The sequence below is a fragment of the Epinephelus fuscoguttatus genome, linkage group LG24 (assembly GCF_011397635.1).
Source record: "Epinephelus fuscoguttatus linkage group LG24, E.fuscoguttatus.final_Chr_v1".
In the NCBI taxonomy this organism is placed as follows: domain Eukaryota; kingdom Metazoa; phylum Chordata; class Actinopteri; order Perciformes; family Serranidae; genus Epinephelus; species Epinephelus fuscoguttatus.
In genome coordinates, this window is record NC_064775.1 from 6,528,314 (window position 1) to 6,554,007 (window position 25,694).

At 38.9% G+C, this 25,694-nt stretch overlaps 2 protein-coding genes across 3 annotated transcripts; one reads left to right on the forward strand and one right to left on the reverse strand.

Annotated features, from left to right (window-relative positions):
* The first annotated feature begins 2,680 nt into the window (after positions 1-2,680).
* pnpla4 (patatin-like phospholipase domain containing 4) lies at positions 2,681-7,500 on the forward strand. 2 transcript variants are annotated; one of them, XM_049570517.1, is made up of 7 exons: positions 2,681-2,837; positions 3,259-3,447; positions 4,900-4,994; positions 5,229-5,364; positions 5,552-5,617; positions 5,715-5,867; positions 7,222-7,500. In XM_049570517.1, exons 2-7 carry the CDS (start codon positions 3,268-3,270, stop codon positions 7,351-7,353), a joined length of 762 nt encoding a protein of 253 aa, XP_049426474.1. In that variant the 5' UTR covers positions 2,681-2,837; positions 3,259-3,267; the 3' UTR covers positions 7,354-7,500. The 2 variants fall into 2 exon arrangements, with proteins under 2 accessions (XP_049426474.1, XP_049426473.1); XM_049570516.1 differs by lacking the exon at positions 2,681-2,837 and having other exon boundaries at positions 3,235-3,447.
* Positions 7,501-11,972: 4,472 nt separating this feature from the next.
* On the reverse strand, positions 11,973-25,563 carry sts (steroid sulfatase (microsomal), isozyme S). The gene is given in 5 exon segments (XM_049570809.1): positions 11,973-12,307; positions 13,692-13,753; positions 14,044-14,203; positions 17,217-17,339; positions 25,455-25,563. Coding segments are annotated over 5 exon segments (789 nt in total).
* Between the last annotated feature and the right edge of the window lie 131 nt (positions 25,564-25,694).

Here is a 25,694-nt window from a genome sequence, read left to right on the forward strand (position 1 = left end):
GTTTTGTTTCAACGGACCTGGAGTCGTACCTGGTACAAAGGCTGCCACAGCAACAGACAGTTAATTGGGCTCCATGTGGTTGTCAGGCTGCTACAGCTTCTGGACGGAACAAGATGTAATGTGTCGTAGAGTGGGCTCAGCAGACTTCATGGGTCTGACCTTTTAGTGGAGACAGAAACACAGTGCATTCTTGAAGGTGTGTGCTGAAGTTCCCATGTGAGTTTAAGAATGCAATGTTTCAAAAGTCAGAAATTAGCCCGTGACTAAATGTGTGTTAACAGCAGGAGACATTTAAGGTCCAGTGTGCCAGATTTAGGGGCATTTGGTGGTGTCTAGGTGACTAGGGTTGGGAACCGGAGGGTCATCTGTTCATGTCCCTTTCCAGACCAAACATGGAGTGTGGACTGGTGGCTAGAGAGGTTCCAGTTCACCTCCTGGGCACTGCAGAGGCGCCCCTAAGCAAGGCACTAAACCCCCAATTGCTCAGACGCCTGTCCAAGGCAGCCCCCTCACGCTGACATCTCTCCATTTAATGCATGTATAGATCCTGTGTGTGCATGTGTGTGTATTTCAGGCCTGTGTGTATATGACAACGGAGTGAATAAACTAAATCTCCCCTCAGGGATTAATAAAGTATATCTTGTTTATTCTTCTAAAGGCCGTTTGCCCAGAATGAGGTTTGTTTTTCTCACATCTGAGCCAAAAATGTCAACTGCAGTAACACTTACCATGCACCAGACATTCCAGTTTTATTCCCATCTATACTCTGAAGGTTTTTACCTTTTTACAGAGAGAGTGGTTCACAGACTGTATCATTCATAGCATGATTTATATCACATTTTATTCAGAAAAAAATGGCAAAAATGGACTACAGATTGCACAGAACTCATCTGCTAGGCTTTTAGCCGGAACCAAGACGCACAATCACATGACACTTTTAGTCCCTTATGAATGTCTGTGTAGTTTGAGGTCTTCTGCTTGTTCCAGAGTCCAGGCTAAAGACTAAAAGTGACAGAGCATTTGCAACCAGGCCCCAAGGCTGATTGATTTTAATTCCCATTTATTATCCTGATTTTAGTTTTGCCCTCTTTATTTTATCTTTTACTTTGGTTTCATTTCATGACATTTTGGTTTGTTTCATTCTCTGTGTGTTTTAAATGTGTTTAGTTTTATTGTACAGCACTTTGTGACCATGTTTTGAAAGGTTCTCTATAAATAACGTTTGTTATTGTTATATTATCATTATTCATTTATTTATTTATTTTATGGCTGTTGACAGTATTTACTTATTTATGAAGTGATTAAAAGAGATACCCAAAATTCCCCTACTTCCGGAAATGTATGCAAATTAGTGCATATTTAACTAGATGGTGCATCGTTTGCATATTTATATGAAGGGCTAAAATAAATAAATAGGGAAGAAATAAATAGGGAAATAAATGAATACAGAAATAAGTGTAAAAAAAAAAATAAATGCAAACATAAAAGAATAAATGAGCAAATAAATAAAAAGGGAAATAAATGAAAACAGAAATAAATAAATAGGGAAATAAATGAAAACAGAAATAAATGTAAAAATAGATAAATGCAAACATAAAAGAATAAATGAGCAAATAAATAAATAGGGAAATAAATAAATAAATAAATAGGGAAATAAATAAATGGGGAAATAAATGAAAACAGATGTAAATAAATAGGGAAATAAATAAATAGGGAAGAAATAAATAGGGAAATAAATGAATACAGAAATAAATGTAAAAATAAATAAATGCAAACATAAAAGAATAAATGAGCAAATAAATAAATAGGGAAATAAATGAAAACAGAAATAAATAAAAAGGGAAATAAATGAAAACAGAAATAAATAAATAAGGAAATAAATGAAAACAGAAATAAATGTAAAAATAAATAAATGCAAACATAAAAGAATAAAGGAGCAAATAAATAAATAGGGAAATAAATAAATAAATAAATAAATAAATAAATGGGGAAATAAATGAAAACAGATGTAAATAAATAGGGAAGAAATAAATAGGGAAATAAATGAATACAGAAATAAATGTAAAAATAAATAAACGCAAACATAAAAGAATAAATGTAAAAATAAATAAATAGGGAAATAAATGAATACAGAAATAAATGTAAAAATAAATAAACGCAAACATAAAAGAATAAATGTAAAAATAAATAAATAGGGAAATAAATGAAAACAGAAATAAATAAAAAGGGAAATAAATGAAAACAGAAATAAATGTAAATATAAATAAATGCAAACATAAAAGAATAAATGAGCAAAAAAATAAATATTAAAATAATTGAATACGGAAAATAAGTAATTTGTCATAAATAAATAAATAAATAAATTCTATTTATTTATTTTTATATTTCTGTGCATATTTATTTATTTTCAAATGAACCTGCACATTTATTTGATAATTGTGCATTTTATTTCTACATTTCTGTCTTTATGATTTCATTTGTTTATTTATTATTTATTTCATATATTTAAACATAAAATTTCGGAAAACTTGTAAACTAAATTAAAAATAAGTTGTCTTACTGTAAGTAGTCAACTGTGGTGAATTCTATTAGTTAAAATATTTAGTGTATTCCGGTGGGGGTTTTATTTTGAAAACTATGACCGGAAACAGTGTTGTTTTCCATTTCCGGTTGTCTTCCGAAATAGTGCTACCGTGCAGCCGGTCGTTCACTTTCATAACAGCTGTAACGTTACGTGTTTACACGCAGCAGTAACGAGTTGTTTTGCCTCTGTAGCTTCTGTCGTAAATGAAACACGTGAGAATGAGTCGACTCTGAAAGTTTCGTCTTAACACACGGTAAATATCGGTCCTTTTCTTCTCAGTCACGTTAGCTCGCTTTGTTTTACTCTAACACACGTTTTAAATCTCAACTATTCTGATATGTACATGTATATATTTGTGTCATAAAGTGACATGTATTCAGAAATCTTAGGATCTATGCTGAAGTCTGTGACGATATATATAATGAAAATTGACCTTTTTTTATGGTCTAATATGTTTCTTTGTGTTATTATTTAATTATGAAATCACACTAAAGTCTCAATTATAATGGGAGGCCTGATACTTAATGACTTTTCCTAATTTTACAAGAATATACAATTGCCATTTCCAGCTGATGACATGTTTATGAGAAGTCCACAACCAAAAAAATAAATAAAATAAAATGTGAAAAAAATCCAAATAATTAAATCAGATGACTGGTCTTGTTTCTGTGCAGGTGCTGAGGATGACAGTCCTGAACTTGTCCTTTGCTGCGTGTGGTTTCGTGGGGATCTACCACCTGGGTGCTGCGGGGGCCTTTCTCCGCCATGGTGACAAGCTGCTTGGCTCCCTCAGGGCCTGTGCGGGGGCCTCGGCCGGGGCCCTGGTGGCTGCCGTGATGATCACAGCTCCTGACAAGTTAGAGGTAGAGTGTTTGCCTCCTCATTGGGGTGGGGGGAACCTTCTTGTGGTCGCATGCCTCCGTTAACCAGTCAGTTTGCAGTTGCAGTTTAAATCCATGTCTGTCCAAAGTCATATGTTGCCATGGCAGCCGTTTTAACACATGGATGCATCACACACTTCTTTAACCCGACAGCAAAGAAGATCTGCTCAGTATCTGACCAAATGTCTCCCCTTCTGTTCCTGAGTGATGACACTGTCACAGTGAAGTTGACTTTTGGATCATTCATTCATTCAATTGGATTCATTGTTGAGTCCAAGTGGACATTTGTGCCAAATTTGAAGAAATCCTCATTAAATGTAAGAATGTAAGAAATCATGTTCACAATACCACGGATGAGATCACACTGACCTTGACATTTAAATCAGTGACCACAAAATCTAATGAGTTGATCACTGAGTCTAAGTGGATGTTTGTGCCAAAATTGAAGAAATCCTATTAAGATGTTTTTGAGAAATCATGTTCACAAGAATAAGATGGATAACAGTGACCTTGACATTTTAACCAGTGACCATCAAAATCAGAGTCCAAGTGGACATTTGTGCCAAATTTGAAGAAATCCTCATTAGATGTTTGTGAGAAATAATTTTCACAAGAATAAGATGGATAACAGTGACCTTGACATTTAAACCAGTGACCACTAAATCTAATGAGTTGATCACTGTGTCCAAGTGGATGTTTGTGCCAAGTTTGAAGAAATCCTCATAAGGTGTTTTTGAGAAATCATGCTCACAAGAATAAGATGGATGAGATAACAGTGACCTTGACATTTAAACTAGTGACCATCAAAATGAGAGTCCAAGTGGACGTTTGTGCCAAATTTGAAGAAATCCTAGTTAGCTGTTTTTGAGAAATCATATTTCCAATACGACGGATGAGATCACACTGACCTTGACATTTAAACCAGTGACCACAAAATCTAATAAGTTGATCACTGAGTCCAAGTGGATGTTTGTGCCAAGTTTGAAGAAATCTGGCATTCTGGAGATATTGCCTTCAAGAGAATGAGAGCTGTCATGGAGGCATAAAAATGCTGAAACATAATAACATATAAGTAACATATAATCATAAGATTCACTTTCACTGTCCTCTTCTGTAATGCCGACAGTTTTTCAAATTGCAAGTGTGGATTTAAAGATTTTTGGCACAAACATCCACTTGGACTCAGTGATGAACTGGTAGGAATTTTATGGTGAAAGGTCAAGGTCATTGTGACGTCTTTTGTCTCATTCTTGTAAACGTGATATCTCAAGAACAACTTGAAAGGAACTTCCTCAGATTTGGCTCAAACGTTCACGTGGAGTAGATGATAAACTGATTAGATTTTCAGCGGGACATTTTGAATAACCCTTTATTAACCAAGTTAAACTGAATGAGGTATGATTTCATCGCAGCGTTTGTTTCCTTCTTTTCCAGAATTGTAAAGACTTCACATACAGGTTTGCTGACAGCGTGAGACAACAGCGGTTTGGAGCCGTCACACCAGGATACGACTTCATGCTCACACTGAGGTAATTACTCAGCACTGGTGTGGGGCTGGGGTACAATGACACAATGAGATATCACCAAGCTTTTAAAAACCTTTGATGAGCATGGTCCAGTAATGAGCCACAGAAAATTTGGTAGTAATCCAACCTTCGCTTAGGGAGGTGAGGTCAAAAATAAAATATGTTGCTGTAAAACGTCCAGTGTTTATGATGATGTTTATGATATTACTGTGATGTCTGTGTGTGGATCCTCCCCAGGGAGGGGATAGAGGAGATCCTGCCCAGTGAGGCTCATAGTCTGGCCACTGACCGCCTCCACATCTCAATAACACACTCTAAAAGCGGCAAGAACCACATCATATCCAGGTTTACCTCCAGGGAGGAGCTCATAAAGGTACACACCCCCACACTCTGGACATAACGCTGAGCTGTGCAGTTTAAAAAGCAGTCATAAATGTTTATGACTGTTATGTGCCCTTGTTTTCTTCCCTTCTTCTTTCCTGTTACATTTACAAGTAAATGTTATATGTTAGATGTAACCAAGATGTTCAGTGTAACTCACCCTTGTTTGTGCATTCCAGGCTCTGCTGGCCAGCAGCTTTGTGCCTGTTTATGCTGGACTCCAACCAGTGGAATTCAGAGGACAGGTAATGGGAATTTTGTTCAAAGTAAAAGTGGTTTCATTTGTAGAATTTAAGGTTCTATAAAAGTACACTGATCGAGACTCTGGTTTTGTTTCCTTAGAAATGGATTGATGGAGGGTTCACCGACAGCCTCCCGATTCTGCCCGTGGGACGAACCATCACTGTGTCTCCCTTTGCTGGAAAACAGGATGTGTGTCCCGTCCACAGGGGGCGCTTCGACACTCAGCTCAGGCTGGCCAACATGAACGTCATGGTGAGTGCTGGATCATTTGATCAGATTAGTCTGAAAGGGGGAATCCGACGAATGTAAAGGTTCTGGCGATTGAGGGTTCAAGGAAGCTTATAGATGAGATGGTGTATCATCGCTATGCAACAACTCTCTGTACTTCTGTTCTGATTTGCAGCTTTCCAGACTAATTTTGCGGCTGAATATAATTTGTAGCTTCTTAAGATATGAATGAGGATAGTGATAGTGAGATACTGACTACAGCTCCATTTTTAGTAGTGATGAAACGGCGAAAACCAGAAACAAAAGTGAGCACACCATCTGCGGTTATTTTGGCTGTCAAAACGGGACAAACTTTATGTTCTAAAACCCCCCGCCAGCAATTTGACCGGCTGAGTTGCAGGTGACACCATCGGCCAGCTTGAGACGAGCTCAGACGGGCAGTTCACACCGCTGCAACCTTCTAAAACTTTCATCTTGTTGCGAATCTTTGGTCCGAACTGGTCTTTAGATGTTGATATTTGGTTACATGACCAAAATTCAATGTCAGAACAACGTCTAATGCCAAAGTCAATATGACAAAGACTGCCAGCAACAGAAGATGTTGATATTTTGTCGGTTTTAAGTTGTATTGCTAAGTAGCAAATTCCAAGGTCTTCTAAATGTCTCATACCAACGTCATCCCAGCGTAGAATAATGGCATACACTCGTAAGGTATGGAAAACTAAACCCAAGCATAACACAACGTCATAATGTCGAACCTTTGTCCAGTAATGATCCACCGAAAATTTGGTACAAATCAGGCAAAGCTTGGGCAGCATTTGAACACTTGAACGCCCAAAAAATAATGACACTCTTTAGTTTTGGATCAGAGTCAGGTTCCTGCATTGATAGTTATCACTGATTGATAGTTGTCTCAGGGTGGAGGTGGAAACACTGCCAGTTGAAGAAGTGACGCATGATAACTGCCTCTGTCTTCTTAATGAGCCCCACACAGCCTGGGGGGCATTCACTGACATCATTTAGCGTTGTTTCTCCGGCTGAACAGCGTGGAACATTTTTAGCAGAGTTATTTGTTCTGTTGGCAACAAATCCTCATGAAAAGGACCCGAACCAACAATACCTATATCTTAAGACTTTCTGACTTCCCTGCCCTGTCTGTGGCTCTAAACCACCAGCCCATTGTTTCCTACTGAAGATGGAAATCTTGAAAAATGACTTACAAGTATGTTGCAGGAAGCATTTCTATGTCTGCGTTTATTTGTCTTTAATAATAAATACTGTAATTTTCAGCTGAAGCAATGTCTTTCAGTCACAGTTCACTTCCTGTCAGTCATTTTCTTGATTTGACATAACTGTAGTGTTTTCTTGGTTCCCACAGTTCTCCATGGAGAACATCAAACGGCTGAACCAGGCTCTGTTCCCTCCATCCACCAGCAGCATGCAGTCTTTTTGTGAAGAAGGTTTTAATGATGCTGTGAGGTTCCTGAGGAGAGAGGCCTGGATGAGCTGACAGTCGGATGTGATGGAAAGAACTGAAAACCCAAATATTTTTTACAGAATTAATTTTATGGATTTTACAGTATTTATTTCCTGTGATTTTAATTTTTCTTAATGAAATAAAATCAAAATGGTAGGTACGTTTGTCTGGCAAAATCAATTAAGACGCCTTCGTTTCTTATTTTAAGCCAAACCACATGTTTTTTTTCTAAACCGAACCACAGACTTTTATTGCTTAAACTCCAGGAAGTAAATCTAGAAACTGTCTTACCTTTGTTGTAAGTGTATTTTGAAAAGCAGTTTGTGCATCTAGTGAGAAGAAAATGGACATTTCCTTGTGAAAAAGGAAGTCGTACATCGAAAAGACACAATGCGTAAATTGACACGCCATCCGTGAACGTCTGAAACAGACGCAGGAAGATTCGTAGAGTGTCATGTTAATGAGAATGTGTTGGACTCACTCACTTATTACCCACTAATAATGTTTGCACTTGAACACTGTTGTGTTAGCTCTTGCGCACTAGGCAGACATTGAACTGACGGTCCTCCATCACTCCGTCTAATCTGTGTAACAGCAGCAACAGAAAGTTTGCAAGAAATAAATATGATCCACATGATTGAGGGTATTAAACCTGCAGATGGAGCAGATACCTGCTGCTTGAAGATGGCTGCAAAGAGAGTCACCAACTGTCATGACAAACAGAGCTTTATGATGCATAGCTGACATAATGTTTGGTTGAAAAAGCATGGTGTGGAATAAAATTATTGTTGCTGGAATTGGTATCGGAGTAAGCGGCAATTTGTGGCAATTACTAAGACCAGGGTGTTAACACATTTTCAAAGACAAAATTTCAAGATTTTTCCATGGCTTTTCAAGGACCCATAATACAATTTTCATGACTATTGACAACATGTAGCGCAAACAGAATTGTATGTAACTGTACATTAAAAGGCAGTTTGCAGACACGGAGCAGTCAGACAGTTTGGTTGGTTGTTTTTTCACGATAAAGAACACTTTGCACCTTCGAACTATGCTCTACTTTCGGAGCTAAAAGGATTAGTGGTTCAAAGGCATGGAAACTTTGGATTCGTGACCCTACGTGGTAAATCACACTGTCATAACATATATATATATATATATATATATATATATATTTTATTTTTGTCAAACAGATTCAAAATCTTTTAAAACATAATTCCTGCTAGTACGCATATATGGAGGGAGAGACGAACTGTGGGGGTAAATGAAGAAACGTAAGTGATCCTAGTGAGCATTTTTCCATTAAAAAAGACGTTTTAAATGGCCTCTATAGTGTGCAAGTAATAGTCTATCATTCATTCATTCATGTCATTTTGGAGCCTAATCACATCCTCATTTCTCAGTTCGAAGTCAATTTTGCCGGTGAAATATGGTCTAAAGGTAACTGTTCAATCAACGTCTTCAAATAGTCTGTGAAAATTGCAATTTTAATCGCCTTTTCAAACCTCAAAATGCTCACTGTAATATTTAACTGTACAAGTGGTTCTGGCTTTAGAATGACAATTGAAGCAGCAGCTGAATAAATTATCAAAATAATTATACAAATTTGTAATTTTGGCACGTTATACATCTTTTATACATATTTTATGTATATTTTAATACCTCTGTGTTGTTGTTGATGAGGGGAAATGTGGTTGTTGTTTTTTGTCTGTTATGTAGTGATGGCCAAACGAAGCTTCATGAGCCACCAGTTGTATTTGCTGAACTCACTAGATGGCGCTCTTGGTGTGATGAAAAAGGCTCAAGGGATGGCAGTGCAGTTTGGTTTCAACCCTTTGTTGAACAAAGAGTGCCAGAGTGGACCCAAAAAATAAAGACAATGGTTCATGAAGCTTCATTTGGCCATTGCTAGTTGAAACCAAACTGCATTGCCATCCCTTGAGCCTTTTTCATTACACCAAGAGCGCCATCTAGTGGGTTCAGCAAATACAACTGGTGGTTCATGAAGCTTCATTTGGCCATCACTGCTGTTACAAGCTGCTGCACAGCTGAATTTACCTTCAGAGATTAATAAAGTTCTTTCTTTTTCCATTCTGTTTTCTATTTCTTGATGTTGTAGCCGCATTTTAGCTGGTTGAAAACAGGGTAAAAAGAGTTCGTAGACGTTCAGACTGAACATCAACCAGTTTTCAACATTAGAATTCCGGATGTTACATCTACAGAAAACAAGTTTGCTGTTATGTTACGTTACATTGAATCTATGGATTACTGGAACAATTAATTTCATTGCACACAACACAATTCCATGACTTTTCCCAAACTTTAAGGGGTTTTACTAATGTCGTGACATTTCCAGAACCTTGTAAGACTCTTGATTGTTGACGAAACGGAGACACCGTGTGTTGAGTTGAGCTGCAGGCCGCGCCCCTCTCTGCCTGAGTGCATCAGGTGGAGATGATTTGGTGATCAGGGGAGTTTGAAGGCACTCACTCACAGGATGGTGAGAGAAACAGTGTGTGAGAGAAATGTTTGATACTGGACTTGGGAAAAGAGGCTGCAGGATTAAAGCTTGTTTCAAACAAAGAAGGAGCCGGCGAGCTTTCATTTGTGTCATGTGTTTTGTAATTTTCATTGTGAACTGTGGACGGCTGTAGACTTGAGCATTTGGAAAATCTCATGTGATCATGCTTTAGAATGTATTTAATTTATTTTGGATGCTTAAGTGCTGGTATTTTCTACTTATTTTCAAGGTTAATTTCTAGTAGGTTTAAATTAATTTCTAGTAGGTTAAAATTTAAGTATTTAAGTTTGGTTCTTGGGTTACATTTTCTTAAAGTTCTTTTTGTGTTTGTATTTAAGGTTTTTCACCTGTTATTGGCCTCGTCAACTTTCAAAAGAAAAGAAAGAAAGCTGAATCTTGGTCACTGAGTGAATTCCTGTCCAATCTTCTGAAGCAAGCTGCCTTTTCAAGTGGGGGAAGCTGCAGGTTAAACCTCACAAGAGTGAGGGTCACTTGACACCGTGTGACACCAATGTCGTTATGCTGTTGGTTCACAAGCCTTGTTAGAAGCACCGACCAAACTTCAGACATCTTACAGAGGTAAACAAAACATTCATTCTGAACACAATTATTAATATATACACAAATAAATATCAACATCTAAATTAGCTTTCAAGCAGAACTCAGACACACACAGATGCACCCCTCAGTGTTTCTCCAATGGTATTATGTAGGCCCACCTGCTGGTTCTGGTAATGAGCCTCAATTAAGGCTTCCCTTAAATTACAGTTTCCACCGGGGGCGAAAGATTCCCCAGCGAGTGTTTTTTATACATTTTGTTTCAGCCTATCTTGTTGGAAAATTCAGCCACAGTAATGAAACACTGAAGAGCCGCGCTGGCTGGAAACTGGCCAGCTAAAGCAGCCCATTTATTAGTGTAATTATTCAGCTGCTGACGCCACTAGAAAGTACACACCTGCAGTATGTTACTGCTATCACAGGTATGTCGAAATCCACTGAAGAGCAGATGATATCATCTTGTAGAAGTGAACATAGTCTGAACTGTCACCCTGTACATTTTGTATTTTAAATGGGGGTACATGTACCCCTCAGTAGTAATGTCCAAATGAAGCTTCATGAAGCACCAGTTGTATTTGCTGAAACCACTAGATGGCGCTCTTGCTGTAATGAATCAAGAGCATGTCGTGCCTGACTTGTTTGCCGTTTGGATCTTTTATTTAGATCCATGTTTGCTGGCATTTACATTTCTTAGTGCTCTTATATCAGCAGGGCAATGAATCACTTTGTCCACATGGGTGCATGTGTGTCCTTCTGCATTTAATGAGAAGGCCGGCTCCATGGACATACTCAGACATGAGACTGATACCAATGTTGTTATCTCACTCTTGGAAAGAACGCCACTTAAACTGAAGACTGTAAGATGTGCTGTTTGAAAATTGTGAAAAGCCCTTTTGAAAAGATCAGTGACAATCACCCCTACTCTCATCAGTGGTTTCCTTCATCTCCATGGTTATATTTTCTGCTTGGCCTCTTATGGAAATTACTCATTTTTATAATGGACAACCATATGGATATACATTTGTCTCAATATTATTTCTGTGAACACGTTGACAAAATGTGTGTTAATGTGTAATCTGTTCATATAAATCACCTTCCAAAAATACAAACGTAAACTCACAAAACTGTTTTGCAAATTTAAAACCGATATATAAATACACAAATTTCACATTAAAAAAAAAACAAAAAAATCTATTAATATGTTAAATTAGCTTCCAAATAAATGAAGCAGATTTTTGAATATCTACCTAACATTTACAACTATTGAAGAAATATTTGTGAATCCACTTTTCATTTGTGAATCTCAGTTCTACATTTGTGGATTTTTTTTGTTTTAATATGTGGAATTTGTGTATTTGCAGATCTGTTTTATAAAACTGCAAAACCTTTGAAACATCCATGCTGCTATTACAAAAAAAACCAGATAACTAGATTTTTTTCCTGTAAGATTTGTTTTTAGACCTCTGTGAGGGGAAGTCTGAGGAGTCACGTATGGAGTGCGGCGATAACAGATGTGCCTAGTTCACTGTCACTGTTAATCATTGAACTGATCCACTGTTGTAGCCTCCATAACTCACAATTGCTCCTGCTGGCACTGACAGAGCTGTTTGAGTGTGGAGCAACGGGGCTGCAACCAGGGTTTCCACATCATGCTCCCTGACCATTTCTGGCTCTCTGCAGGCCTCACCAACCTCTGATGCGTCTCAGTGGCCTCCTCCATCACAGCCAAGAAGGCTGACTCGGTTTCAGGAATGAGCGGCATGGTCTCTGATGGGTCCCTCAAGGGATCAAAGAGCAGCAGAGGAACATGGTCCTGCATGCAGAAGCAGATATGTGTGTGGACACAGGCTGTCTGGTGGTCTGGGTTGGAGTTTGGTGTGAAGTTAAAAGCTTTCCACGCTGAGCTACCTGAAGAAATGTAAATACCAGAATTACCGTCTTGCAACTGAATACCTCGGCAGCACGGAAGATCTATACAATCAGCACAGTTTCAAGGTGGACACCCAAGATTAGTGTCACCAGTTTAGTTCCTGAGATATGAAGATGAGTAATGGCCAGAAAACTGTGTGTGCAAAACATTATGATGTCACGGTGAATGTGACCTGAGGCCTTTTGGATATAAAATGTCATGAATTCATTATTTTATCCTATTAGACATTTGCGTCAAATTTTGTCATAATTAAGGTATCAGTTATTGAGTTATGGCCAAAATCTTTTTTTTGTAAGATCACAGTGATCTTGACCTTGACCTTCACCCCCTAAATTGTAATCAGTCCATTCTTGTGTCCAAGCGGACGTTTGTGCCACATTTGAGGACATCCCCTCCAGGCATACTTTAGATATCCCATTCACGAGAAAGACAACGACACAAGGTCACATTAACTTTGACCCTTTGACCACGTTATGCCAATCCTTCATCCTTGACTCAAAGTAAACGTTTGTGCCAAATTTAAAGAAATTCACTGAAGATGTTCTTGAGATATCATGTTCACGAGAATGAAACAGACACAGGGTAACAGCAACCTTTACCTTTCACTGCTAAAGTCTAATCAGTTCATATGTCCAAGCGGACGTTTGTGCCAAATTTGAAAAAAATGTCATTAAGGTGATCTTAAGACATTACGTTCACAAAAATGAGACTGATGACATCACAGTGACCTTGACCTTTGACCACCAAAATCTAATTAGTATGTCTGTGAGTCCAGGTGGATGTTATTGCCAAATTTGAAGACAGTACCTTCAGGCATTCTTGAAATATGGATGGATGGATGGATGGATGGATGGACAATCAGAAAACATAATACCTCCGGCCATGGCTGTCACTGACGCAGAGGTATAAAAAACACAGAATTAAGAGTTTGTCATGAAGAAGAGCCACTGATTTGTCACCCCTACAACAGCCACCGCTTTTGGCCCAAGTCTTTTTGGGGTCAATCGCATCAGAAAATGGACCCTGGAAATTGGAAATACCACTACAAAAATTGGCTTCAAAGGACGGTGCACCTCCTGGGGCCCTGACCCAGATCTGTATGAACATGATGTCCCCTTGTACTTTAAAATACTGTTTTCTTGCTGCCAAAGCCAAATATTTTCTGTTGCAATAATCCCCGAAGACTAAAAGCAGAATGATTGATAACATAAAAAAGAGAGACTGTCCATAGTATTCTGAAATTCAAAAAGTGAATTAAATGTTGTTTTACTCTTTTCTTAGTGAGTGAAAATAATATTTGTTCAGTTGATTTAAGTTTACACACAGGATGTTGCATCTGATTGGGTGACTGTTTGGACTTACTGTTTTGGGAATGCTGTCTGACTGCGTTCAAGTGGGCCACTCGGTCATGACCATCCATCTCCCTGCAGACCAGAAGACAGGAAGTCAACAGAAGATCATCTCCCTTGACACAAACACATTCAATTGCTCATTACTGTGAATCACAATGATTCAGAAACCCTCGGATCAAAGCCTCTGGATTACCTTAATATCCTCCCTATACATGTTTCCTCTGCGCACATCCTGGGTCTCCCCCACTGTGAGCTCAGAGAATCTCTCAGGCTCCCCCTGCCTCTCTCGTCTTTAAATGTGACCTAGATTTTAGGCCGCACTTGTTTTGACTGACTGCTGTCTCACTGCTGTGCAGCCTCACCACTCCTCTGGGACTGAAGCTTCGCTCAGCTGCACCACTGTAGTAAACAAGTCCATGTTGCCGGTGGGTTTGTCTACCCGTTTGCCGCTGGGGATGTTCCCTGGCTGACTCAGAGGTCCCAGGACCCAAATCCCTTCCTCCCAATTTGTGGACTTCCCTGCTGTTCGGAGGAAAGAAAAGAACACAGTCATGAAAGCAGCTTCCATAACTCAGCATGTGTAGCCTCGATCCAGCTCGGGGTTGATAGCTAAAGAAACTACGTGCAGGGATAAAAAAGCAGCAGACAGTGGCTGCCTTACAGAACTCTCACCGCTCTTTGAATCAGGTCTGCAGAGTCCAAACAATAAGATCACAAATCTGAATCCACACTGAAGTCAGTCTTGAATCACTGACATGAGTTTGTTGCTGACTCTCTTAGGACAAACCAGTTCACCATAAGTCTCACATGTGAAAAAAAGATCTAATACAATCCACCTAGGTAGGCTCTGTGTAGGGAATCTATCTTATAGATGAGTTTGTCTAAGTTTTGTCTCACTAAAAATTACTAAGCTCTCATGCTGTTTAGGTGTAAGTCAGTCATCACATTCTCACTCCCAGTTCATGTATCAGTTTACCACTGTTACATGCATTGTGTCTTTTCAAAATACACCTTTGTGAATAAAAGTAAAACGAAACAAATTTAAAATAAACAAAAGCACCTGGTTAGGTTAAAGCAACAAAATCGCATGGTTATATGGAGGCAACACAAGTACATGGTTAGGTTTAGGCAACAAAAGCACCTGGTTAGGTTAAAGCAACAAAAGCATGTGGTTAGGTTAAAGCAACAAAAGCACCTGGTTAGGTTAAAGCAACAAAATCCCATGGTTAGGTTTAGGAAACAAAAACATGTGGTTAGGTTTAGGAAACAAAAGCACGTGGTTAGGTTTAGGCAACAAAAGCATTTGGTTCAATTTAGGCAACAAAAGTACATCGTTAGGTTTAGGCAATAAAAACGTGGTTAGGTTTAGGAAACAAAGGCACATTGTTAGATTTAGGCAACAAAAGCATGTGGTTAGTTTTAGGCAACAAAAGCTCGTGGTTAGGTTTAGGCAACAAAAGCATGTGGTTAGTTTTAGGCAACAAAAGCGCATGGTTAGATTTAGGTAACAAAAGCATGTGGTTAGTTTTAGGCAACAAAAGCATGTGGTTAGTTTTAGGCAACAAAAGCGCATGGTTAGATTTAGGCAACAAAAGCATGTGGTTAGTTTTAGGCAACAAAAGCGCATGGTTAGATTTAGGCAACAAAAGCATGTGGTTAGTTTTAGGCAACAAAAGCTTGTGGTTAGGTTTAGGCAACAAAAGCGCATGGTTAGGTCTAGGCAACAAAAGCATGTAGTTAGTTTTAGGCAACAAAAGCACGTGGTTAGATTTTGGCAACAAAAGCATGTAGTTAGTTTTAGGCAACAAAAGCACGTGGTTAGATTTTGGCAACAATAGCATGTGGTTAGTTTTAGACAACAAAAGCGCATGGTTAGGTCTAGGCAACAAAAGCACGTGGTTAGTTTTAGGCAACAAAAGCATGTGGTTAGTTTTAGGCAACAAAAGCATGTGGTTAGGTTTTCGCAATAAAAACATGTGGTTAGGTTTAGGCAACAAAGCACATGGTTAGGTCTAGGCAACAAAAGCACATGGTTGGATTTAGGCAACAAAAGCACATGGTTAGGTCTAGGCAACAAAAGCACGTTGTTAGATTTAGGCAACAAAAGCACATAGCTAGATTTTGGCAACAAAAGTACCTGGTTAGATTTCGGCAAAAAAAAAAAAAACCAGGTGGTTAGTTTTTTTAGAGGTCTTAAAATTCTCTTCTTGCTTGCAATAATTCTACATTAGAAAACAAACAACACTATGGAGGACAAACAACTCAAAATGGTCAAAACACATACATTTCGAAGCACTGATGAGTAGTTGATCATATAGCAGAGGTGTGGCTCCAAGTCACATGACCTGGACTTGAGTAAGTTTTGATGACTTTAGACTCAACTTGAAAAAATCAAAAGAAACTTACTATTCATCTTGAACTTTAAAACCAATGACTCATGACTTCGCTGATGCTTTTGACCTGAAAATTTGATACCTTGCCCAAAGTCAAAGATTTTAAAGTATATTAATTAAAAAGTGTTCCACAAATCAGTTAATTTCCCTACATTTCCCGAATCAACTAACGTTAATGTTATTTATTCCCACTTAATGAGACTTCATTCTCCAGATCCACTTTGTTTAAACCAATCCGACAGCATCCAATTCAAGGTGCAGGAGAGAACTAGGGCGGCTATGGAGAAGGTCTTTCACCCCTGGTCTGCTGCTTGGTCCTGAGTGGTGGAGTCAGGAGGTTGGCATCAGAGGAGCGGAGATATCTAAGATATCTGGGCTTTTGACTGAAAACAGCTGCCTGCTGCTGCTGCTGGAAACCAGACTGACGGAGACCTTGAACGAAAGTTGTGGGGCATAAAACAAAAATAAGGTGGCTAAGAGGCGAAGGCTGAAGGGAGCAAAATAACACAGAATTCTTCTGAAGTAGTCATAACTCTGGATGATGGCTCCAGATCGAAAGAAAAAAGAGCAAGTAAAACGTATTCTCCTGTTCAGAAAGCAAAACACAAAGCAATTATTGCCGTCCGTCTTTGTGCTTACAAAATAAAGAACTGGGTACACATTTATCAGGAAAACAGCCCCCATATTCAGTCTATTGTGGGTGCTTGCAGCGTCGTCCTTGAGACTGAACAGCAGGTCAGAGCAGCTAAAGCAGAGCCAGGTTCAACTTTTTTTGCCGGGCAACCTTGACTTTTTTGCTGCAGCCCTCTGCATCTCTAGGGTCAACCAGTCCTCACTCCCAAATACTGACATCCTGTCAATGGCCCTCAGCATCAGTTACAGGTGCACTGAGTCACCCTTTAGTGTCTGTATGCCGTGCACGTGGCCGCATCCTTATTCGATACTCTTGGCAACAGATGTAGTATGAAGAGCGAGAAACTCTGAGTAGGGTGGGAGGGAGTTGTGTAGAATGGGTTGATGCTCTCTCAGCTTTCCCACATGTACTGTACGTATAAATGCAATTGAAAAGCTTTAACAAAGTTGCCCTCGGCAGCAAGAGTAACACTTACCAAAATGTGAAATTAAGGATAATTGCAGTGTACTAATAAGAGCCGTCTTACAGCCCTGTTGTTTGGCAATCTAAGCAAAGGTAACCTCTTGGCTGGGAAGACCTCCAGTTGCTGCATTAAATAAGAAGACAGTAGGTCTGCCATTACCAGCTATGCCTGTTGGAGAGGAAAGTGCCGGAAAAAAAATATTTCAAACCACAAAACACTTCAGGGCTGTCACTTCTTATTACTGAGTGAATGTGGGGGGAAAAAGATGTGTCATAACGTGTTTGATCTGAGTTTGAATACAGTGAACTGTACTGTATGAGGACTGACCTCAACAAAATACTTCCTGTTAAACAATTCAGTCCCTGAAGAGATGGACTTATTGTAGGAAGTAAATTTAACAGTGCTGAACAGTCTGTGGACATAGCCAGTACTGTAGCAGTCTGTATTCAGCATGAAGCACATGTCTTAGTGTGCTTTATGGCTGAGATCTTACTCAACAGCATGGGTGGATTACTGAACACGCCCAGCAGCCCAAAGTGTCAGGGGGCCCCCTGGCCTTCACTTGCAGAATGTCAGTAAAATTAATATGTACTGACCAGGAGCAGACTGTTAATGACCTCAAAGAGACACAAAAAGACTATAAAGAGATGCAAAGGAACTAGAAAGAGACACAAAATAAACACAAAAACAGGAGAAACAACCACAAAATTAACACAAAAGAGAAACTAAACTACCACACAGAGTGACAAAATGACTAAAAAATACACAAAACATTTAAAAGGAGAAAAAAATGACTCAAAAAACAACACAAAGTGACCTAAATAGACGAACGACTACAAATGGAAACAAAATGACTCGGAAATCACACAAAACAACCACAAAGAGACACAAAATGAGTACATAGAGAAACAAAAAGTGACAAAATGACTTTAAAATGACACAAAACGGCCAAAATAATTTCAAAGAGACACAAAACGATGACAAAGAGACACAAAAGAACTTCAAAGAGACACAAAACGATTACAAAGAGACACAAAACAATGACAAACAATGACAAAGAGACACAAAACAACTTCAAAGAGACACAAAACAATGACCAAGAGACATAAAACGACAACCAACAGACACAAAACAACCACAAAGAGACACAAAACAACTACCAAGAGACACAAATGATGACCAACAGACACAAAACTACCAACAGACACAAAACGACGACCAAGAGACACAAAACGACCACAAAGAGACACAAAACAACGACCAAGAGACACAAAACAACCACAAAGAAACACAAAACGACGACCAAGAGACACAAAACAAGCACAAAGGTGACAAAATGACTTTAAAGAGCCACAAAATGGCCAAAAAAGACACAAATGTTTTCAATGACCCACCAAATTACCTCAAAGAACCACAAAACAACCACAAAGAGACACAAAACAACTATTAAGGGACACAAAATGACCTCAAAGTGACACAAAATGAGTACAGAGAGACACAAAACAACCACAAAAATGACAAAATGAATTTAAAGTGACACAAAATGGCCACAATTATTTCAAAGACCCACAAAATTACTTCATAAGACACAAAATTACTTCAGAGACCTAAACAAACAGCTACAAAGCGACATAAAACAACCACAAAGAGACACAAAACGACGACCAAGAGACACAAAGCAAGCACAAAGGTGACAAAATGACTTTAAAGAGCCACGAAATGGCCAAAAAAGACACAAATGTTTTCAATGACCCACCAAATTACCTCAAAGAACCACAAAACAACCACAAAGAGACACAAAACAACTATTAAGGGACACAAAATGACCTCAAAGTGACACAAAATGAGTACAGAGAGACACAAAACAACCACAAAAATGACAAAATGAATTTAAAGTGACACAAAATGGCCACAATTATTTCAAAGACCCACAAAATTACTTCATAAGACACAAAATTACTTCAGAGACCTAAACAAACAACTACAAAGCGACATAAAACAACCACAAAGAAACACAAAACAACCACAAAAGACACAAAAAGGTGGAAACGACTACAAAAAGATGCAAAACCATCACGACCACCTGTGTTTTGCTCCTGAATGGGAGAGGTGGTGGGGCCCTTTGCATACCTGTGCCCAGGGGCCCATCGTCAGAGACACTAGAGGAGGAATCACACTAATTGTTGATAAGGCTTGAAGACACACCCACTGACTTTCTTACAGCAGCCAATAGCATCTGCATATCCCAGAACTTCCTCCTGCTCACTGTTGGTGTTTGCAGGTCAACACAGCCGGGCAGGTGGATTGTGTTATTACAGATACAAGCAGCAACTGTTGACAGTGACATTAACGTCTAGTGTTGTTGAATGGCTGAGAAACAGTCAAAGATGGGGGCCAGTGTGTATCAGCAAATGACTGGACTCAATCATTATTCTGGAGTACTTTACTAAACTATTCTCTTTTTCCATTTCTGTTCCACTACATCTCAAGGAGAAATACTGCACTCCACTCCATTTACTTCACAAATAAGCGACCGACCACAACATTAAAATGCAGCTTCGGCTGAACCGCCAATGCATAAATAATAGTGAACCATCAGCATAGTGTATAAACAAACACAGAGAGCGGCTACTGTGCACTGTAAATTCCTTTTGTTTGGAAAGGTACATTTTACTGTGAAGAATAGATTGTGCAGGACAGATATGTTTACTGGAATAAAAGCACAGAATGCTGAGCATTGTTCTCACAACTGTATTATGTGCAGACTCTCAGGTCATCCAGTGATATAAGCCTTCAAAGAGAATGCTGACATTAAGACTTAAAGAGTCATTGTTTTGTGGCTCTTTGTAGTTTTTTGTCTCTTTGTCATTGTTTTGTGTCTCTTTGTTGTCATTTTGTGTCTCTTTATGGTTGTTTTGTGTCTATTTATCATCGTTTTGCGGCTCTTTGTAGTTGTTTTTTTTCTCTTTGTTGTCATTTTGTGGCTCTTTGTATTTGTTTTGTGTCTCTTTGTGGTTGTTTTGTGTCTTTGTCGTCGTTTTGTGTCTCTTTGTAGTTTTGTGTCTTTTTGTCATCGTTTTGTCTCTTCTTAGTTGTTTGTGTCTCTTTGTAGTTGTTTTGTGTCTCTTTGTAGTTTTGTGTCTTTTTGTCATCGTTTTGTCTCTTCTTAGTTGTTTGTGTCTCTTTGTTGTCGTTTTGTGTCTCTTTGTCATCGTTTTGTCTTTTGTCGTTGTTTTGTGTCTCTTTGTAGTTGTTTTGTGTCTCTTTGTCATCGTTTTGTCTTTTGTCGTTGTTTGTGTCTCTTTGTTGTCGTTTTGTGTCTATTTATCATCATTTTGCGGCTCTTTGTAGTTGTTTTTTTTCTCTTTGTTGTCATTTTGTGGCTCTTTCTAGTTGTTTTGCGGCTCTTTGTCATTGTTTTGTGTCTCTTTGTCATCATTTGTGTCTCTTTGTCGTTGTTTTGTGTCTCTTTGTCATCATTTGTGTCTCTTTGTCATCGTTTTGTGTCTCTTTGTAGTTGTTTTGTGTCTTTTTGTCGTTGTTTTGTGTCTCTTCGTAGTTGTTTGTGTCTCTTTGTTGTCGTTTTGTGTCTCTTTGTAGTTGTTTTGTGTCTCTCTGCAATCGTTTTGTCTTTTGTCGTCATTTTGTGTCTCTTTGTCATCATTTTGTCTTTTGTCGTCATTTTGTGTCTCTTTGTCGTCGTTTTGTGTCTCTTTGTAGTTGTTTTGTGTCTCTTTGTCATCGTTTTGTCTTTTGTCGTCGTTTTCTGTCTCGTCATCATTTTGTGTCTCTTTGTAGTTGTTTTGTGTCTCTTTGTCATCGTTTTGTCTTTTGTCATTGTTTGTGTCTCTTTGTAGTTTTGTGTGTCTTTGTAGTTGTTATTTGTTTCTTTGTAGTTGTTTTATGTTTCTTTGTGGTCTTTTTGAGTCTCTTCCTTGTTGGTAAGTGTATCATCGAGTGACATTTTGCAGGAGAAGGCCCAGGGGGGCCCCTGTGCCTGTTTGGTAGTCCATCAATGGCCACATCTCAACTGAGAGCTGGGCCCAGCTAACCCTGCCCTCTTAGCACTGAACCTCAGGTGTGTGTCTGTACATGGACAGACATTTCTGTGGCCATAAAAGTGCGAGGTTTATATTTTATTGTTTATATTTTATAGAAACACGGTGTAACCTTGAACTTCTCCTGCCATCTTTACACCAAATAAGGCTTTACAGTCTGCAAAAGAGCTGTCAGACGCTGATCAGATCCACAGTGGAAGGACCCTGATGCCTCGTGACACTACGGGGGAAATAATCTATAAATGTGTGTAGATAATTATTTTTACAGAGCCTTGAAAAGTGCAGCTCTTTGTGATGTTCAGCTGAGGGGTCACCATTTAACTTTACACAAGGAATACAAAAGCGTGATCACACTTTGACACACAATGCTGCTCGAGCTTTCCGACAACTGAACAGCAGCCTGTATGGTCAGGTAATATTATCTGAGTTTCACAAAGAGCAGACACTATTAAATATTATATGATTAAGTTATTCCAAACAGCTTGTAAAGCAGAAACATGCATTCTTTGGACAAATGCAAACCTGGGGCATGCAGACATACATGTATTTGTATTATATTACACTAAACATCTCTTGGTTTTATGTCTTTGTAAACTTTTATTTTGTGATAGTAGAAGTAGAGCAGTTCCGGGTCATTACAAAAAGAGTGTGAAATAAAAAGAAATGTAATCCTCATGATGATAGGGGGATGCTATGCAACATTACCTTCCACTTTGCACTGATATATATTTGAAAGTGACTCTTTGCACATCATCTTTGTCTCACTATGACTTCACTTCAGTAAATTGCAGCAAAGGTGTTATGTATTGAAATAGTCGCTTGCATGTATTCATATGGTTTTGAATCTCTGTCGCTGGTTCACCGTTTTGTGTCTTTGTAGTCGTTTTGTGTCTTTGTAGTTTCTTTGTGTCTCTTTGTAGTTGTTTTGTGTCTCTTTGTCATCGTTTTGTGTCTCTTTGTAGTTGTTTTATGTCTCTGTCATCGTTTTGTGTCTTTGTAGTCGTTTTGTGTCTTTGTAGTTGCTTTGTGTCTCTTTGTAGTTGTTTTATGTCTCTTTGTCATCGTTTTGTGTCTTTGTAGTTGCTTTGTGTCTCTTTGTAGTTGTTTTATGTCTCTGTCATCGTTTTGTGTCTTTGTAGTCGTTTTGTGTCTTTGTAGTTGTTTTGTGTCTCTTGTGTTGTGTTGTGTCTCTTTGTCATTGTTTTGTGTCTCTTTGTCGTTGCTTATTTGTGTCTCTTTGTAGTTGTTTTGTGTCTCTTTGTCGTTTTTTGTGTCTTTTGTAGTTGCTTATTTGTGTCTCTTTGTAGTTGTTTTGTATCTTTTTGATGTTGTTTTGCGGCTCTTTGTAGTTGTTTTGTGTCTGTCATTTCGTGTATCTTTGTAGTTGTTTTGTGTCTCTTTGTAGTTGCTTTGTGTCTTTTTGTCGTCATTTTGAGGCTCTTTGTAGTCGTTTTGTGTCTCTGTCATCGTTTTGTGTCTCTTTGTAGTTGTTTTGTGTCTGTCATCGTTTTGTGTCTCTGTCGTTTTGTGTCTCTTTGTAGTTGCTTTGTGTCTCTTTGTCATTGTTTTGTGTCTCTTGTAGTTGTTGTGTCTCTTTGTCATCATTTTGCAGCTCTTGGTCATTGTTTGTGTCTCTTTGTCGTAGCTTATTTGTGTCTCTTTGTAGTTGCTTTGTGTCTCTGTCATCGTTTTGTCTCTTTATAGTTGTTTTGTGTCTGTCATCGTTTTGTGTCTCTGTCATTTTGTGTCTCTGTCATTGTTTTGTGTCTCTTTGTAGTTGCTTTGTGTCTCTTTGTCATTGTTTTGTGTCTCTTGTGTTGTGTTGTGTCTCTTTGTCATTGTTTTGTGTCTTTTGTAGTTGCTTATTTGTGTCTCTTTGTAGTTGTTTTGTATCTTTTTGATGTTGTTTTGCAGCTCTTGGTCATTGTTTTGTGTCTCTGTTGTCGTTTCGTGTCTCTTGTTATGCCTTTTTATCCTTTTTTTGTTATATAATAAAGTAGAGCAGTTCCGGGTCATTACAAAAAGAGTGTGAAATAAAAAGAAATGTAATCCTCATGATGATAGGGGGATGCTATGCAACATTACCTTCCACTTTGCACTGATATATATTTGAAAGTGACTCTTTGCACACCATCTTTGTCTCACTATGACTTCACTTCAGTAAATTGCAGCAAAGGTGTTATGTATTGAAATAGTCACTTGCATGTATCATATGTTGTTGTGTTTTTTTCCCTCTCCAACTCATGCACCCACTGCAGGTTTTCAAACTTACTTGCTAATTCATGGCCACAGTCATACAAAGCATCAGCATGTTTTCAATCCACACAAATGTGAGATGTCCTTGCTATTCAAACCTATTCTGTGCCTTTTTATTTCCCAGCACCTGGTGTGTTCTGATGAATAAAAGGGAAGCAGTGGAAGCGTGGAGAAATACTGGCATCTGTTGTCGGAGTCCCGCACTGCAGAGCCGACATCTGAGGAGTGAATCTCAAAAGCTGGGCTCGGCTCCAGGGTCTCTCAGCGGGCCTTAAAGGGGTTCGAGGAAAATGAGGAATTTAATTTCAACAAGATTTGAAATCAGTGGGGATTATCCCAACTACAAACGATTCAACACTAAATCCACAACAATATATTCCAGTGTGGGTCCCTGGGATTAAATCTCATCCAGCAGAGGTTTAGAGGAAGTATCTGTGAGGGTCCTCTGATTGATTTACTAAGGGCAGTGACATGTTTGTTTTCAAGAAAATCCTGTTAGTGCACATTTCAGTCCATGGACAATTAAGCTCTGATGGAAAAGAGGACCTTTGGTGTTTGTTTTAACTGTAATCGCAAAAACATTCATGAAAGGTTAATCATTTTTCCTGCGCTGTTCTCCAGTGGGTAGGATTACATCTGTGTGAAAACGACATTGCTAACAAGCAGTTTGGAGCTGTTTTGCACCAGCTGGGGGTTTGTCACTCCTTGTTAACCATTGCTTAGCGCCACCTTTGACCTCTCAGGAGACACTTTGTGATTCAAATCCCAGAGTAGAGTTACAACAAAAATGTTGCTCTGTTATAAGTCTGATATCATGCCAACAAAATCCAAACCAAGCAAATTTCAACATCGTTCTGAAGGTGTCTGATTTTTTACTTCCTGTCATGATCCTGTTTTTCATTTATAGGGGTTTGGGGTTTGACAGATATGTGATTTCAAATTCAAACCACACCGCAACATCTGTCCAATGTTGGAAATTGATGTTTTGACATCGACCTGATTCTCAATTCCAACCAAAATCCAGCGTCTGTCCAATGCCGGAAGATTGGCGTCAACCTAGAGTCAGGCTTTGATGGCTATCGGATTTTAAATTCCAACCATCCAGTACTGGAGGTTGATGTCGAGCCAGTGTGGAGCTTTGACATTACTTGGTTTTTATTTCCAATCAAAATTTAACATCTGTCCAACGTTAGAGTCCCAGTGTGCAATAGAAGTGCAATAGACCACCGCTCAAACATTTCTGACCTTACTTTGATGTTCAGTGCCAGCAGGTAAGCAGATGGGCTGCTACCTCGAGTTCCTTGAGTTTTCCAGTCCGCGGTGTCCATTCCTGGCCCACATGTGACTGCAGCTAAAGCAGCTGTGGAAGAAACCACTTTCACAGGTGTTACCCTGTGTGTGAACACCAGACTTGGACGAATACATATCAGTCAGTATTCGTCCAAGTCTGAGACACCAAATGACTTGTACAACTCCTTCCCATGTCAGCATCAGAGAAAATGCAACATGTGACCATAACTAGAAAGCTAACGCATAAGATGAAAGCTCTCAACCTGAAAAAGGAGTTAGATATATAGTACAGGGATGCTGAAGTACTACGCTTGTGTGAAGTGCTCAAAATGGAGAGAAGAGTTTTCACAGGTTTCATGAATACAAGGATATGAAAGCATTCTATACACCCGCCACTTCAGAGCCTTTACTAAAAGCTGTTTAGACTAATGCTGTTTCCACAAGTGAGCGCGAGTTACTGCACAAAGGAAATGTACTTTCTGTAACCTGACTTTTCAATTTATGTATTTATTTTTGAAGTGCACCGCTCCACATCCATATGCGAGGGCGTGCCTTTAAAGGGACACAAGTGCGGACGAAAAAGCATGTAAAGCTCTAGGTTGTGACGCGGCTGTACCCAAGATGTTCCTGAACCTTTTTTAGGAGTGTTAGTGTGTGAAGGTTATAGTATGATAATAAAAATCTGGCATCCTTGAGCACTGTTCGAAAGTAATACAACCAAATTCATTCATGTCCAATGTAATCATGAGCCAGTACTTTGTGTGTAACCCATGTATGTTGGAGTCCATGTCATTGGTTCGACATCCCATTAGTCCGACTGTCCGCGGTGCTGAACAGCTCGCAGCGGGCGTATGGTGCGCCGCGACCGGCTTGAGGCAGAGCAGGCTCACGGCTTATGAGTTTGTCACTTTCTTTTTCA